This window comes from Eubalaena glacialis, chromosome 1, assembly GCF_028564815.1.
Source record: "Eubalaena glacialis isolate mEubGla1 chromosome 1, mEubGla1.1.hap2.+ XY, whole genome shotgun sequence".
Taxonomy (NCBI): domain Eukaryota; kingdom Metazoa; phylum Chordata; class Mammalia; order Artiodactyla; family Balaenidae; genus Eubalaena; species Eubalaena glacialis.
In genome coordinates, this window is record NC_083716.1 from 64,660,679 (window position 1) to 64,677,504 (window position 16,826).

A 16,826-nucleotide genomic window follows, 5' to 3' on the forward strand; every position below is an offset into this window, starting at 1 on the left:
GAGGCCCGCCCCTCCGCGGTCCCAGTCGCTGGTAGGGCGGCACCGGGTGTCAGAGCGCCGTGACGCTGCGAAGGGGCGGGGGCGAGCACGCGCCCGGAAGTCCCGGGGGAGGGGGTGTTACGTATATCCGGCGAGTAGGTGGCGGTCCCGGGTGCTTCTGGGCTCTGTGCTCTGAGGGAGGGTCCAAGCCGCCTGCCGCCGCCGGAGGAGCCCCTTAGGCCGTGAGTCGGGGGCCGCGGCGAAGGAGGGAGCCGGGGACGGAGGGGATGGGGTGGCCGGGGGAGAGGGTCGGGGCGGAGGCCAGCGCAGGCGGGTTTGTGGGGGGGAAGTGACACGCAGGCGGTTCTGTGGGGCCGCGGGACTCATTCTGGGCGGGGACGGGCCGGCTTGGCCGGGTCTGCTCGGTCCCTTGCCGGCCTCTCGGGTATCGGGTCCATCAGCATTCCGCTCGGGGGTCTTGCAGCTGCAGGATAACAGTTTTCGTGTCGGTACCGTGCGCTCCGGTTTACGAATCGGTTTCACATCCCGTCTCGGATGAGCCTCAGCCCTCGGTGGGGTGGATTGAAGTCCTTGATGATTATCCTTTCTTTCTTTCTTTCTTTTTTTTTTTTTTTTTTTTTTTACAGATTCGGGGACTAAGGCTCGTTGAGGCACAGTGAATTGCCCAAGGCCCCGCAGATAGCAAGTGTGAGCGTTCGAACCAGATCTCCTGGCTCCTAGTCCAGGGCTCTCCCCACCCCCACTTCAGCTGTGTGTTATCATCTGCTGCTGTCCTGGGTCGAACCCCGTGTTTTCTTCTTCCACTTCCCCCTTTTTCCCCTCTCTCTTCAGTGCATGGAAAAAAATCTCTGTTAGTATTCTCCCTTGTTCTCGTCTTTTCTCCTTTACCGCGGTGCATCTGCTTAGGTTGTGACAGGGAGCTTTACAGAGTTTTGCAATGGGGCTGACCTTTGACGTTTACCCTGCAGCCAAGCAGTTTCTTAGCTAAAAACCAGCGGCTTGCTACCCCCAGATCTGTCTGAAACGGTGTCTTCAAGTTGCTCTGAGCATGAATGAGAAGTAATGAGTATGTATAAGAAGTGATGCATAGATTTTTTATTGGTTAATTGTCATTCTAGTGCTCCTCCTTTTTATTTATTTGAATCAGTCAGTCCTGAAATTTGCAAATGTTAGTTTTAGGTACGTTGGCAGTGCTTTTGTTGGTAGTTAGAGCCCTTAGATTGTAGTCTAATTTGCCATAAGGTGCCATAAGGTGGTAAAGTGGATCAAGGATAGAAAAGGAATAAAATGCTAGTTATTAACATATCGTTCAGAAGTTGTGATGAGTTGTAAGGAAGAAAACAGTAGATTATCATCTGTGTAGTTGGTGGTTTAAGGAAGCTTTATGTTTTTATAAAGCAGTTTTGTGATTTGCGTTGGAATTTTATGTGATATTAACAGGAAGAGCTTTGGCTTTGGCATTAAAAGAGGAGGGTTTAAGTCCTGACATTGTTACTTTTTCAGCTGAGCAGTCTTGGTTAAGCTAGCTAATCTAGGACCATCAGCATCCTCATCTTGTTAAATGAGGCTAAGGATTTCTACCTCATAGGGTTGGTGTGAGGCTGAAATGAGATATATGTGCAGGCACTGTATAAACTGAAAAACTACTCACGAGGGGGTACAAAGCCTAAGATCTCAAGGATGGAGGAGCCATCAGAGACATTTCCTTAACTTTGGGTAACAATACAGTGCAACTCTTTGGGTCCAGTAAGGGGCTTTATTATTTTTTAACATCACCTGAAGAGTTTCTTCAAGTACTTTCCATAGATCATTTTGGAGGGAAGAATTATGGGACTTTTAAAGCAGGGATGTCAAGGGAAAATAAATTGGAAAGTCAAAGTAGTTCACCTAACTGTGAAAAATTCCCTAAAATGGGCTTTTCCCCTTGTCACCTTGGGAGAATTTATCTAGTTGGGAATACTTCTAAAATGATGTAGTAGAATTTTACAAACTATCTAGAAAGTAATGACTGCAAACCAGTGTAGTATAAATGAATATATAAGTGTTGGGTTTTAAAGTCATAATCATTGGGAGTGACCTTAATGAGAGGTGCTCTCTAAAGGTGAGCCCTGCTTCTCCAAGTGGTAGACGGAGAAAATAGGGAAGGATGACTGGTTTGGTGGGATTGCAGAGGAGAGGCACATTGTTCTTTTACTTAACCTACAGTGGAAACTTCAGCACAGGAACTTTGTAAGTATACTTAAGTCATTGGACTTCTTAAAGTAGAGACAAAGTTTCCGGACAAAACTATTATTTAACATACTAAATTTGGTTTTTCTGCCAAAATATATTTTGATGTTACTGAAGAGGGGAAAAAAACCTTATTTAGTATCCTTTTTTTTTGGCCACACTGCGCGGCATGCAGGATTTCCCTGAACAGGGATTGAACCCGTGCCCCTGCAGTGGAAGTACGGAGTCTTAACCACTGGACCACTGGGGAAGTCCTAGGATCTTTTTATAAAAACTTTTTCCTTCAGTCTCCACCCCACCCAAACTCCCAAGCTTCATTTGGCCCTTCTATGGTAAGAGCCATAGAAGATAAGCACTAAAGCGGTCCCTAAAGTTTACATGTCAGGCCACAGGGCTGATTTTAAAAAAACACAGTAATTGGACGAAAAAGAAAATTAACACATACTGTCTCCATTTTTCAATTTCTTCTTCATCTAGCATTCTTTGAATGAAGAATATGGGTGGGTTTTTGTGGCTAACCCTTTTACAGTAAACTTCTGTTTACTTTTTTAAAAAAACAAAACTTAAGCAAATTTGTTTGATAGCAGTTGGCCACCTTGTGTTCAGGTGTTCTTGCTGATGGAGAGGAGTGAAAATGGGGGATCATTCTTTCTTCTGCACCAAATCTGAGATATTGAGGCAGAAGTTCAGTGTGATCAGGACATGCTGACTCTGAGAGACCTTAACACCCACCATTGGCTCTAGATCCTACCCTCTTAATTCAGAGGTCCTCTTGCTTATTCCCCAGTGTATGTAGACCTTTTAGGAGCTTCGGGTCATCTTCTGTTTTGTCTAGGCTTATGGGAAACAGTAGAAAAAGTGGTGTTAATATCAGTATTGAGGTATGTACTTGGCTAGGAACCTACCTCTATGCCCTGAATGAGTATTCTTATTTTAAGAAAGTCCATATTTGTAAAATGGGTTAGGTAGGTCTTGATTATTCACATTATGATCAGATTCTCTTATCTCTTCATGGCTCTCTATTATAGTGATATCATCTTTTTTTAGGTTGAGATACATATTATAAGAGGGGTTAAACAAATATTAAGAAGAGATAGCGTTGGTAAATGGAGCAGTGCAAATTGTGCCAGCCAGTAGAATTTTGGTGACCTTGTTTTTTAGAGTTGTTTGCAAGGATGGGTTAATATGCTTTTCATTCAGGTTAATATGCCTTTATTCTTATTTTCTACTTAGTGCATCAGTGTGACATTTTGATCCAGATTATTGATGGGGCTGATTTCCTAGAAGTTTTGCTAACTGGTAGACAGCAGTGGTGTATCTAGGGAATGCGAATGAGCAGCTGCCTGGAGGAGTGAATCACACAGTAAAAGAGGAAAGTATATCTTTAACTCCTAGTCTTCTGAGTATCATAGATTGAAAACTTAGAAAACCAGAAGTTTGTGCAGATCTGAGGACCCCAGAGACTTCCCTGCAGAGTGCACAATCCTTTGTTTCTTATGCCCCAAAACATGGGACTGTAAACATGCATCAGGGCCAGCAAATGAGAGTTAACTTCTCCAGAAATATACTAGCATTCAGAAAGCTAATGTTTGCTGCTTTCCTATTTTATACAGGTAGTAAGCATTAATAATGTCTTTCATCTTTGAGTGGCTCTACAATGGCTTCAGCAGTGTGCTCCAGTTCCTAGGTAAAGCCATTTCCTTGAAATATATCATAGGTTTCAAACTATGTGTATTTCCTGTAACCATTTAAATGTTGATACAAGTAGGCTTTGGTGTGTAGAGAGCAAATTATGTTAACTTTTTTTTTTTTCTTTTTTAGGACTCTACAAGAAATCTGGAAAACTTGTATTCTTGGGTTTGGACAATGCAGGCAAAACCACTCTTCTACACATGCTCAAAGATGACAGATTGGGCCAACATGTTCCAACATTACATCCGAGTAGGTTTGAAAATACCCGGTGACCTTTTGATATTTGAGGGTCAGTGTCAGGGCTGTAGGATGAGTCCCAAGTTGATTCAGTTCTGTTATTAACTGGAGCCCCAAAAGACAGCTTACTTGAAAAAAATTCCGTATAGGACACACTCAGGTCAAACACCCATAAATCTAAACCTCTGGAACTTTGTCACTATCTGTTCTCACTAGTCCTGCAATGGGACACATCTCCCATATCTACTTATAAGGAGCAGCAAACACCTTGGAGGAAAAGAGACTTGGCTTTTTAGAATTATTTAAGAGTGTTTTCACCCTTGTATCCTTTTCTTTACATAGTGAAAGCTTCATTAGGTTTTGCATTTGTATTGGATTAGAATACTGGTAGTTGGGCCTTGTTGGATGGAGAAGTTTATTTCCTTCCTTTATTTTTCAGCATCAGAAGAGCTGACAATTGCTGGAATGACTTTTACAACTTTTGATCTTGGTGGGCATGAGCAAGGTAAGAGATGATTCAGTGGAAGGGTGGTTGACTTCTGGTTCATTTTGTTCCCCTTCTTTTTTAAAGCAATGTGTCATATATACCTTTTAAATTGCTTGAGATCTTACTTAATGAAGTTGTTTTATTCACTTATTATTTTTAAGTAATTTCAAACTTGCCAAAAGTTGCATAAATAATACAGAGAACTCCCCTCCTTTATAACTTTTGCCCAAATTTATTAGTCTCCCTCTCTGTGTAATACACGTTAATATTTATTTTTCTTGACCCTTTTGTGAGTTCATCATGTTCTTTTACTCCTTAAATATTTTAATGCATGTTTCCTAATAACAAGAATATTCCCTTATATAATCATAATAATTATCAGACCGAGGAAGCTTTATTTGTCTACTCTATAGTGTATATTCCCTTTTTTTGTCATTTGTTCTAATAATCTCCTTTATAGCATTTTTCCTCTTATGCAAGATCCATCACAGTATCACATATTGAATTTAATCATGTCTTTCTTGTATCCGTTATTCAATGGAGTTAAAGTATGTCAGAAATTAAGTTATTTGTAAGTAATTTTAAATTTGTCAAAAGTTTTAAAAAAAAGCAAAAAGAATACAGTGACTGTTTGTGACCACCGTGATCTGAATTGATTTTTTGTATACTCTCCCCATTTGGGGCAGTTGGTGGAACATTTTCTTCTGCCTTCTTGCTCTCCATTTGGTTCCCAGTTCTTGTCAGGTGTTTTGGAGATATGCAGAATGGGGCATCTTTATCCGATCAATGCCCACTTTACATTTGGCAAGACTCTAGGCTTAGGAGTAAAACATTTAAGATGTGGGAATAAATATTCTGGGAAGGTAGAAGAAAGAACCTATTGAGATTCTGTCAGGTTTACTCATTTGTTATTAAATTGAGTTGAGATGTCTCCTTTTGTAGCATTATGTTATTAGGTTGAATCTAATACAGTTTTTTTTAAAGTATAGTTTAAAAAAAATAGAATATTGGTAATTGTAAATGTAAAGTCAGATAATTTTAGCTAGAAGGCTGAGAAGAGATCCAAATAATTTTGTAGTCAGTGATTTCATTAACATATAATTACATTTATTCATTTATTATTTACATCCTACAAAATCATTTATGTAGTATGATCACCATCACATAAAATACCTATACAGAAGAAAGATTGAAAGAAAATATACAGAAACATAAGTAGTGGCTGTGTATTGATGGAGGATTATAGATTATCTTGCTTCCTTTTTTTCTGTAATGAGCTCGTATTATTTCCATTTGGGTAGGGATGGGTGTATGGTGTCTTTTCTGCTTCTTTCAAAAGTATTTGTAACTACTTACAAATTTAAATTCAGAGATAACGTGGTTATAAGCTGAACTGAGACCATCTGGAGAATGCAGAAAGAGTAGGTGTTTTTAGACACCTGAACTGGGAATTGTGTATTATTTGGTGTGATAAATTTAGCTTTCAGGTTTTGATAGAGAAGGGAAATGCGTTTATGTACAGATGGTCTCCAACTTAATGATGGTTCGACTTAAGATTTTTTGACTTTATGGCGATGCAAAAGTGATACGTATTTAGTAGAAACTGTACTTCAGATTTTGAATTTTGATCTTTTCCCAGGCTAACCACGTATAGTATTGTACCATACAGTCTCTCATCATGCGGGGCAGCTCCCAGTCAGCCATGTGATCCCGAGGGTAAACAACTGATATACTTAACAACCATTCTGCACTGATGCAACCATTCTGTTTCCCACTTTCAGTACAATGTTCAATAAATTACATGAGAGATTCAACACATTATAAAATAGGTTTTGTGTTAGATGATTTTGCCCAACCATAGGCTGATGTAAGTGTTCTGAGCACTTTTAAGGTAGGGTAGGCTAAGCTCTGGTAGGTGTATTAAATGCATTTTCGACTTATGAAATTTTCAATTTACAATCGATTTATCAGGACATAACCCCATTGTTAGTCAAGAAAAATCTGTACATAGTTTTGTTTTGTTTGAGGAAAATTTACTTAACAGAAACACTTTTTCATAATAACCTAGCCACCATTTTACACAAATTACTAAAATGCTATACATTTGGAGGTTTCCTTTTTTTTTTTTTTTTTTTTGGTATAACTTAAAAATTTTTAACGTATGCAAGTAGTGCAGGCTCAATGTCACAAATTCAGTATACAATCAGTATTCAAATATGGGAGGTAAAAGTGAAATTCCCCGACCTCCCCTTCCCAGTCCCACTCTTCAGAGGTAACCATTGTTAAATGTTTGATGATTTTAGACACCTAGAGATGCTTCCTTAATCACCCCATTGAAAGGACCAGAAACGAATGGCTTAGAAATTATAATACAATTAAAGCATTACTTCCCAGACCATTATCACTTCATGTCATAAACAAAAAAATAAAATTTATAGGGCACACTGGGTTAAATAAGGAAACTGAGGTAATTGGCCTGGGAACTTCAACCACCTGTCAAGCCTAGTCTCCCTATGGGCTGCGTGGATAAATGTGTCAGTACGCTTACACATTGGTTACTTGGGACGAAAGTTATATTGAAAAGTAATTTGCATCCTGATATTTTAACTCAGAGGTTGCAAACTAAAATGGCTCCAGGGGTGAGGTAGGTCATTTAAGTGAGTGAAATTGGGAGTAAGTAGGGAGTGGTGGTAACTTTTTCAGACTGAAGAACTGAGACCTCATCTAAAAGGGTAGCCACCACTCAGTTCCAGCTGATTATTATCCATCCAGCATGTGGACAGATAGGCATGGGATTGCCAGATGTTGCACTTTTTCAGAAAGTCAGGCAGAAAACCCTGATTTTCAGATTTTAAAACATCAGATTCAGTTCATGGACCATCAGTTTATATCCTCTGTTCTGACTTACTACTGGCTAGGACTTGGAGAATCTATACAGAGTCTAATGCTATTGAAACCTGGCCAGGATTTGTCTACTTTATAGACCATTAGGTTATTCATTTTCAGTATATATGTTTTTAAATTGATGCAACTGCAAACTTTGTCTTTTAGCCCGTCGAGTTTGGAAAAATTATCTCCCCGCAATTAATGGGATTGTCTTTCTGGTGGACTGTGCAGATCATCCTCGACTCATGGAATCTAAAGTGGAGCTTAATGTATGTTTATATTTTTTTCCTTTCTTGGCCTCTGTTTAAGAAATACAGCTCAGTAGTGCTAATACTTAATCATTCCAGTTAACATTTGGTAAAAGTCCTAGTTACAGGAAGAAAGTGTTTTAAAATCTAAGACATTGCTTTTCGATGCTCTGAGGAAACTTGGCTCGAACACGAGTAAATTAACTTTGCTTATGTCTATCATAGGGTGACTCTTTGTGCAGTTTGCTCAGGACATTCCTCAGTTAATGCCTGTTTTCCCAGCATAATTAATGTCTTTCCCTTTCACATATCACATATGTTTACTGTTTATGAAGTGTTGGCATAGTGAAACCTTAAAGGAGATATTAGTGTTCTTTGCGTTTTTGAATCTGTGTTCTCAGGTTGTGCCTGCCCACTCTTGCACTGAGTGACTTGTCAGATCTTAATAGTCTGTTCTGTCTTCAGTTTCAGTCACGTGCAGTGTTTGATACTAACTAGGACTCACCTCAGGTTTTTTCCTTTCTCAGCATTGCATTTTCTTGGCTTGATAATTTCTGTAATGTTGCCTTTGTAATGCCTACTGTGTTACCCTGTGCCTCTTCTTTCTCTTTCATTTACAACTGTCTCTCTGCATTTTTGTTCCTGGCAATTTGAACCTCTCAGGTTTAAGTATGTTTGTTGAAGCTCTAGTCTCATGGAGAATCGCCTACAGGGCAGTCCTTCCCTTACTTGACCCCTTGGCACTGGTCATTCTTTCTCTAAACTCCCCTTTACATTCTTGGTTTTGGTGCTTTCTCTCTGGCTGATACTTCCCAGACTCTTTCACAAGCACCTGTTCCCCTGCCTAGCCCTTAAATCTTGGTGCTTTCCCAGGCTGGTCCAGGCTTCTCCCATTCCTTCATCTGCAACCCACATGCCAGTGACCCCCAGATGGATTTCTCTTGTTTAAACCTCTCTTGTGCTCCAGCCTCATACATAGTGCTACTTATTAGAAACTCTACCTACCATTTCTGTTCTCCCAGAATGGAACTGTTCATTTTCCCTCATCTACGTGGACATGCGGTGAATTACTGTAGATTCCACCACCACCCTGCCAAATACTATAATGCTGGAAGGAACTCAGACTTCTTTGCCCTACTTAATATCCTTGAATGGATCTCTTACCACTTTGGGGATAAAATCCACAGATCTTTTGCTTAGCACATAAGATCTTTCTTGATCTTTCCTCGTTTATTTCTTCAGCTTTTCTATTGCCTACCTTGAACTACATTCCAAACATAGATAACAACTTGTTCTCCCTTGCGTATGCAGAAGTAACTGTCTCTGCCTGGTTTTCTCACCTGACCCTTACCCCCTTTTGCTGGTAAATTTCTAAATGTCCTTTTAAGAGATTTCAGAGTTCAGGTATGACTGCTTCTGGGAAGCCTTCTCTGACCTCTCAGACTGTTAAACTCTCCATCTTATCAGTGTCTGTTGTCTTTGCTGATTTTCTTTTAGGTCTCTCCCATCGGACTGTGAACTTAGATGCTAGAGACCTTGTCTTATTTCTTTGTGAAACCCCTGTACCTAGTAAAGCCTCGGGCACATAATACGCACTTTGTTAGTATTTAATGAATGAATGACATTCTTACTCTGATTTTGTATAACATTTCCTGGAACTTGAGATGTTCAAAGTAGGTTTATCTGCAACTCTGCTCTTCTTTCCTAGCTTTTCCTGTCAGTGAAATAGATTCCCAGGCTTGAAATCTCTGCCAGCTTCGACTCCTGTGTTGTCTGTCTTATCATTTAGATATCAGTCTCTTCACTTCTTTCTCCAGAATGCCTGCTGCACTATTCATTACCTGCTGCTAGCTTAGGCTAGATCATCATCCCTTACCTGAGCACCATAGGTAGATACTATTTGCAAATTCATTGCACTAAAAGTGTAGATTCTATCTAATAATTTCTGGATTTGGGGTCTTTGGGATCTATTGTAGCTGACTTCTCAGACTGGCACCATAATGCTTGTCATCCCTTCCCAACCCATTTACTCTGTCAACACATGTCACCATAAATGCTTTAATCCAGCCAGGTGATACTCCATGTGGCTTCCTGAATTCTTTTCCTGCCGTAAAGCCATTGCTTATATTCTTCCTTCTTTGGATTCTGCCTATCCACACCCTGCCCCTCCTTCAGAGTCCAGTTTAGTTTCCACATCTTTGCTAAGACTTTCCTCAAGCCCACATTGCCATTTTATTTTCCTGAACGTCTTTTAGTATTTATATTCTCTTCCTATTCATTGCAACACTTAATCATCCACTTGCCTTGCTTTGCTGACAGATGAATATAGAGTGAGGATTTCTTGAGCCAGGGATATGTCTTACCTTTCCTTTTGTCTTCCTCTCAGTGTCGGAGATAGTGCTTTGCACACATGGGGCATCTAGTGGATATTTGGGGACTCCGGTAGTCATCTTTGAGGCTCTGTAGCCAGAGCTTTGTTCTTCTAGGACAGTGCTCAGGGGAGAGCTGAGGATGGCCTGTGGCTGAGTGATTTAGCTCAGAGTTAAGGTTGGGCAGTTTTGCTGCCTTGCAAATAGACACAGCTTTACATTATAATTGTTTTGAAGCTGTTAGGGGATTTCTAACTAACGTCAAGGTAATTTTTAGGGGCTATAATGTCAAGATTAACTTTTAGTTAATCACTCAGGTATAAATATGGTCAGATTTTCACTTTACATTTGATACCTTATAGACAAGTGAAAGTCAAAGTTGTTTTCATTATTTGGTGGGCTTTTATAGATTCCTCACTCAACTCATTTTTTTATCTTGTCTTTAGGCTTTAATGACTGATGAAACAATATCCAACGTGCCAATCCTTATCTTGGGTAACAAAATTGACAGAACAGATGCAATCAGTGAAGAAAAACTCCGTGAGATATTTGGGCTTTATGGACAGACCACAGGAAAGGCAAGAGAAAAATCTTCAGGGGACATATTATAAAGGAAATTCACAGCTTGTGAAACATTCATGTTGTGCTATCTAGATTTTACTTGTCTTTCAAAAGTAACTGGGCTTAGTATTTGTTTAACTAGAGGTGATTTGTAGACTCTCTGAAGGCAGGAGCGTGTTCTTTTTTTAACTGTTTCCTAATGAGAGTTTCCTCGGGTATATAAGGATGAAGGAAATGGTAGAAAACGCAGACTTGTCATTTTAAGAATTTTCTGACTGTCTTTCAAATCCAGTTCTGAGAAATCAATTTTGAAAGCCTCCTTAGCCAGAAATTTTTTTCCACTGGAAATGTCAGGTTATGAAGAGTGATCATTTATATCACTTTCCAAGCATTGAAATCAGAGCACTGGGTTATCCTCAGTGCTCCTTGCTGAAAGAGGTAGGACTGTTACCCCTATTTTGAAGATGAGGAAACTCTGAGAGTTATTGGCTCAGGTCTACACAGCAAGTCAGTGATGAAATCAGGAATAGAACCCAAGTCTTCCAGGTCAGTAGGTTTTGCTGTTTCCAGTAGGAAGGAGAACCCTGTTGCAGAAAAGTATGCTTGGGAGAGAAAAATCTAGATCGGCCATAATTACAGGAATCCTGGTCTTTTGAGCTTGGGGTTTTGGCATATTTAATTTTTTAAAATGCCCTTTTCTGGGATCTTTAACTTCCTGACTTTTTTGCATGGGTCCTTAGTCTTGCCTCTTCTTGGTTATCTAGTTCTTTCTAGAAATGCTTCCTTTAATTAAGTTTTCCCTCTTACATGCACATGAATTTTTAATTTTCTTAATGTAACCTGTCATTAGTGTATATTTCTGAATGCTTGTATTAATGAGGATGTCCTTATTTCTAAGAAGTCCTAGACTTCTTTTGTCCATGAAAGAGCCTGCTGGTTCTGTGGGTCCCAGTGGCCTTTTTCTTGGTTTGCTGCCATAGCTTTCCAGGTGCATGTTGGTGTGTTGAAAGCAAAGGCTCTTCACAGTGAGAGGGAGAACCTGGTAATAGGACTGTGCTGCTTACCTGTCCTGAAAGCACGAACCCCAATGGCCTTGACCACATTTCTGTAATTACTCCCTACTCAGATTTGCTTTTGAGGGATAGAGAAAGTGATTTTTGTTGTCACCTTTCAAGCTTTTCCACATGGAGACGCTAATGGACCTTTCTTGATTTTGCCTCCCCTAGGGGAATGTGACCCTGAAGGAGCTGAACGCCCGCCCCATGGAAGTGTTCATGTGCAGTGTGCTCAAGAGGCAAGGCTATGGCGAGGGCTTCCGTTGGCTCTCCCAGTATATTGACTGATGTTTGGACAGTGAAAATAAAAGAGTTTTACTTCTCTGGACTGATCCTATTCACAGCTTCCTCATGAACTTTTCTAATAGAACAAGGAAAGCTCTCCGACCATGTCTGGCGTTGAGAAGCCAAGAGTCTCTGTCAGCTCTCTCATCGCCCAGTGGTGACATGTGCTCTTCTCCACACTGTTGGGAGGTAACGCTGCCCCACGTGCTGGTGCAGGTCAGCACCCCGGGACTTGGAAGTGGCAGGATTTGCCGGGTAGAGCTGTGTGCCATCATGGAGCACCTGGAAAGAAAAACACGTCTCACCACTGTGGTTGATTTCAAAAGAAAGTGATTCTATTTTTTAAAGAAAGTGTTATTAGTGTAATTGGTGACCCTCCTAATAACTTTTTGAGTTCACAATTTACTTGGTCCAGAGTTTGCTTTTTTTTTTTTTAACTAGTGAGTGGCATTTAGATACTTCATAAAATTATGCACAGATACACGTTGGAGGCCAGAGCTCAGTCAAATGAACAGCAGGCTGGTGCTGGTGAGAGAGGCTCCCGTCTCCCTAACTGCCTTGTAGTAGGTGGCACCGCCTTGTGCACAGAGCACTAGGAAAGGGCAGAACCCCGGCCTTGCAGTTGAGGCCAGTTCCCACAGTCTCGGGCTACCGTCATTCCTCATCCCAGCGTGCATAGCAGATTGTTCACTGCGGAGGAGTTAATTGTAGAGTGGGTTATTGTTATTATTTTTACTCATAAAGTTACAAATTTCAGCCAGTCTTTACTTTTATGCAGTTGTGAAATTTCATTTCCCTCTAGCACCTTTTTCATTTTCAGTTGTAAAAAGTGACTTTTGCCTCATGAAAGACTTGAGAACACATCCCTTGTTGTCACACACTGCAGGTGTGTCTCAGCCATTTTTGCAGATTCTAGGGGAAATATTTCTGAATAGGAGAGTCACACAGGATGAAGTTAACAGCTTAAGGGCTCTTAATTCTGTGAGTTGAGAACTTAAAAATCTGGTATTGTAGCATTTGTTTGAATCTAGGAAAGATTCACTCATTGGGCTTTAAAATTTCCACTTGCAGAATTTGGTTTCTTTATTGGACTCTTCATTAGCTCTGTTTTTTTTATTGGTTATCAACTTATTTTTGGTGTTAAAGGTTAACATTTGTAGCTTTTCCAGATTTTTTGGGGTGGGGTGGAGGGTGTTAGGAAATTGCCTTTCTCCAGTCCAGAAATAATCTGGGGAAACTCTAAGCCAAGAACTTTGTGTCGAGCTGTTCTTTTGGGCCAGCATCACTTGTCAGTAAGCACCTGGTATAAAAGCCTCAGCATCCCCAGTAGTGTGATGAGGATTATTTTTATAGCATTCCATTTTCCTAATGCCACGTGTGCAATTGGATTTTCATGATCTTAACCAATATTTTTTACCCTTGTAGTAAAGGTTGAAGGGATAGGAGATGGTCTTCATATGGGAGGATATCTTCATTCATTTTTCCTTTAATGAAAGATAAGAGGTATTTTCCTCAAAACTGAAAATTGTAATGCCGAGGCGTATTTGCAGAGGCCTGAACTAAATTCAGTGGATTGTTGCTTCTAATGTGAGGGCGGGGAAGGTGTGGATAATGTATTCCTGGGGTGAGAGAGTATCGTTCCTTAGTTGGATTTCCCATTGTTAGTCTTCAGTACTCACCTGTTGGGAAAGCGTACTTTTTCACTGCTAGGTACCAAATGCAGAGGCTCAGTGAAGTATAAAGCTGGGAAGAGCATGCCTTTCATTTATTAGCAAGCATAGCTGGTTTGGAAAGGGGTTAAAGCCTTAAGTGAACAAATCTAGCTAACAGTGAATGAACTAGGTAGTTAACTTGCACACTTTTAATTTTCTTTGGCTAAAGGTAACCCATACTTCTCTATCCAGAGATACGAGAGGTATGATTGCTTCAGTGTTAGTTTTCTGGGTTTTTGTTTTTTTTTTAATATTGTCCCTAATCACTTTTTAGCAAGCTAGAAAACTGTGGATTCTACACAGGGCAGCTCTTTGTGAAGGTGGTTTATTTTGGCCACTGGAGAAAGAGTCGGGATTGAAAAATCAAGTGGCAGCAGTCTATTTCTTGCCCCACAGAAATAATATAGAGGAAAGAAGCCGCTGTGAGGAACTTGGCTCCTGACAGTTAGTATCAGAGCTTTGTACTGGAACTCCCATGAATTGAGACTTTTCATTCTGTTTTATCAGAGTGCATATATGTCCTATTTCAGGAAAAGTAAAACAGTCATTTACAAAAGAAAGTCAATCTGTATCCTAAGCGTTTTAATAAAAAGTTAAAACAAATTTGCTATCTTGCTCCTTTTTTTTGGCATTGGTTTGTTCTGAGTATGAACATAGCATGGCATTTGTTGGGGGGGGGGCAAAAGTTCTTCCATACTTACGGGAAGAAATATTTACAATGGGTGTGAGAGACAGACTTTGCTACGGGGGGGCGTGGGGTGTGGGTGGAAAGGCCAGGCCAATTTACACATTCCGCTGGAAGTAATAAATTTAGTACCGTTTGAGAGCCTTGGAACATGCAGTGGTCCCAGGATTGGTGGTCATTTCTGCAACAGGAAGGACATGGCAAACTTCTGAACAAAATCTCCTATTAACATGCTAGGAAGGACTGGGTCCAGTTTAGCTGTGTTTCATCATTTGATACAAAATTGGGGAGAATCCGTTGAACGCTACATTTGGCAAAATAGAAGTAATGAAACCTGTGCATGTGCATTTACTAGGCTTGTAGGAAGGTTTGCTTTTAAAAAACCCAAATAAGGTTCTAAAACTAAAGTGCTGGAATAAAATAGAATGGGAAGCAAAATGCAACAGGTTCTTTTTGACGGAGTATTAAATTACTGGAGGCATCGAGACTGAAACAAATACAGTGGAATGATGCCATGGGTTTTACGCTTATATGGGTTTGTTTGTGTCCTTTGAGTCAGAGCGGAACATGAAAATTAAAGGCTAAGTCAATGAGCCCAGCACTAGGGGGTCTCACCTTGGCTGTTGACTGTGACTTGGGACTCTACTGTGATGTGTCGTAAACAGAAAAACTTGCAAACAGTTCATGCTGGAGGCTTGGGCGTCATTAAGGGAGAACCACTGGACTCCAGAGAGAAAGAAGCAATTGCTAGGAAGTTGGATAGTTAATAGGTTTTACTGCGATCAAGCCATCTTCTGTGTCACAGAACCAAAAGAAGACAGTACCTGCTACAGGAAGACTGCTGATTTCAGTCCTGCCTCATACTCTAATGGATCATCATTTCCCTTTCTCAAACAGGTTTGTGTCACTGGGAGCATTGAGCATTACCCTGTGTTGTGCTTGGGATACACCAAGCAGTGTTAGTTTATTCAAAAATTTGAGGCAGAAAGGTTATGTAATTTAAGTAGTAATTGGATATTTTCATTAATGCTGACATAAATACGTATTAAAATAATCTTATTAAAATTACTTTAGTTGACATTGTGATAAACAGACCTTCATAAAATGTCTAGCTTGTGGTGACTGCTTCAGGGATATCCTGCAGCTCCCCAAAACATACTTGTTCGTGTTCCTCTGTCCTCAGGGTGACTTCATCGGAAAAGTAAGGATGTTTTATGTCAGGGTAGAGCAGGGATGGCAAACTACAGCTCGTGGTCCAGATCTGGCCTGCTGCCTGTTTCTGTATGGCCTGTGAGAAAAATAAAAAAAAAGAATGCAATTTTGTGACATGCCACAATTATATAAAATTCAAATTTCAGGGCCCATAAGTAAAATTTTTTTTGAACACAGCCACCCCATTTCTTTAGCTTTTGCATGCTACAACAGCAGAGCTGAGTATTTAAGACAAAGAAGGTATGGCCCACAAAACCTCAGCTATTTATTTACACTCTGGCCCTTTACAGAAAAAGTGACCCCTGATCCAGATAAATCCTGGGTGATGGTTATAAATCATTATATGAAATGTGCATACTGCAAACTATAGGGTTGTGTAATTTAAAACTTTGACTTCAGCTACTGTTTATCATAGTTTTAAAAGGCAATTTTTGGAGCAAATCCAGTTTCCATGAGATATGTAAGGTGTGGCTTTGGCATCAGAAGACCGAAGGTGTAATCTTATGAGCTCCATTATCCCCCCTAGTGGATTACTGTACGGTTTACTTACAAAGTTTCAAAATACTGAACAGCTTCTTTTTTTTTTTTTAATTAATTAATTAATTAATTATTGGCTGTGTTGGGTCTTTGTTGCTGCACGCGGGCTTTCTTTAGTTGCTGCGAGCGGGGGCTACCCTTCCTTGCGGTGCGCGGGCTTCTCATTGCGGTGGCTTCTCTTGTTGCAGAGCACGGGCTCTAGGCGAGCGGGCTCAGTAGTTGTGGCACGTGGGCTCAGTAGTTGTGGCGCGCAGGCTCAGTAGTTGTGGCGCACAGGCATAGTTGCTCCGCGGCATGTGGGATCTTCCCGGAGCAGGGCTCGAACCCGTGTCCCCTGCATTGGCAGGCAGATTCTTAACCTCTGCGACACCAGGGAAGTCCCCTGAACAGCTTCTTTGCCCGTCTTATCTCAGGGATCAGAGGTCGGATGTCTCCTACACCTGGGCAGATACTGACAGGTCCTGTCAAGGCCTGGGCAAGTCTAGCCACCTCAGGGCGCATTTCTGTTCCCTTTCCTGCAGCTCAGCGAACAGAGACGAGACTAGGTTCCGAGGGACCAGCACGCCCCTATCTCCCAGTAAAGCCACATTCCTATCACTCTCCCGGGGCTCGTCCTCCGGTCCCGCTTCGC

The 16,826-nt window shown here is 40.8% G+C and overlaps 1 protein-coding gene across 4 annotated transcripts; it reads left to right on the forward strand.

Annotated features, from left to right (window-relative positions):
• The first annotated feature begins 105 nt into the window (after positions 1-105).
• On the forward strand, positions 106-12,092 carry SAR1A (secretion associated Ras related GTPase 1A). Of its 4 annotated transcripts, none has more exons than XM_061181358.1 (8): positions 106-221; positions 627-687; positions 3,843-3,916; positions 4,051-4,170; positions 4,598-4,663; positions 7,697-7,800; positions 10,595-10,726; positions 11,936-12,092. In XM_061181358.1, exons 3-8 carry the CDS (start codon positions 3,859-3,861, stop codon positions 12,050-12,052), a joined length of 597 nt encoding a protein of 198 aa, XP_061037341.1. In that variant the 5' UTR covers positions 106-221; positions 627-687; positions 3,843-3,858; the 3' UTR covers positions 12,053-12,092. The 4 variants fall into 4 exon arrangements, with proteins under 4 accessions (XP_061037341.1, XP_061037350.1, XP_061037330.1 ...); XM_061181367.1 differs by having other exon boundaries at positions 3,847-3,916; XM_061181347.1 differs by lacking the exon at positions 627-687.
• The last annotated feature ends 4,734 nt before the right edge of the window (positions 12,093-16,826 follow it).

What these genes read in the sequence shown, in the direction of transcription:
- SAR1A (XM_061181358.1), top strand. Translation starts at nt 3,859, where the DNA reads ATGTCTTTCATCTTTGAGTGGCTCTACAATGGCTTCAGCAGTGTGCTC. An exon ending in CAGTGTGCTCCAGTTCCTAG is followed by an intron (nt 3,917 to 4,050) that starts GTAAAGCCATTT and finishes TTTCTTTTTTAG; the next exon opens with GACTCTACAAGAAATCTGGA. An exon ending in AATCTAAAGTGGAGCTTAAT is followed by an intron (nt 7,801 to 10,594) that starts GTATGTTTATAT and finishes TCTTGTCTTTAG; the next exon opens with GCTTTAATGACTGATGAAAC.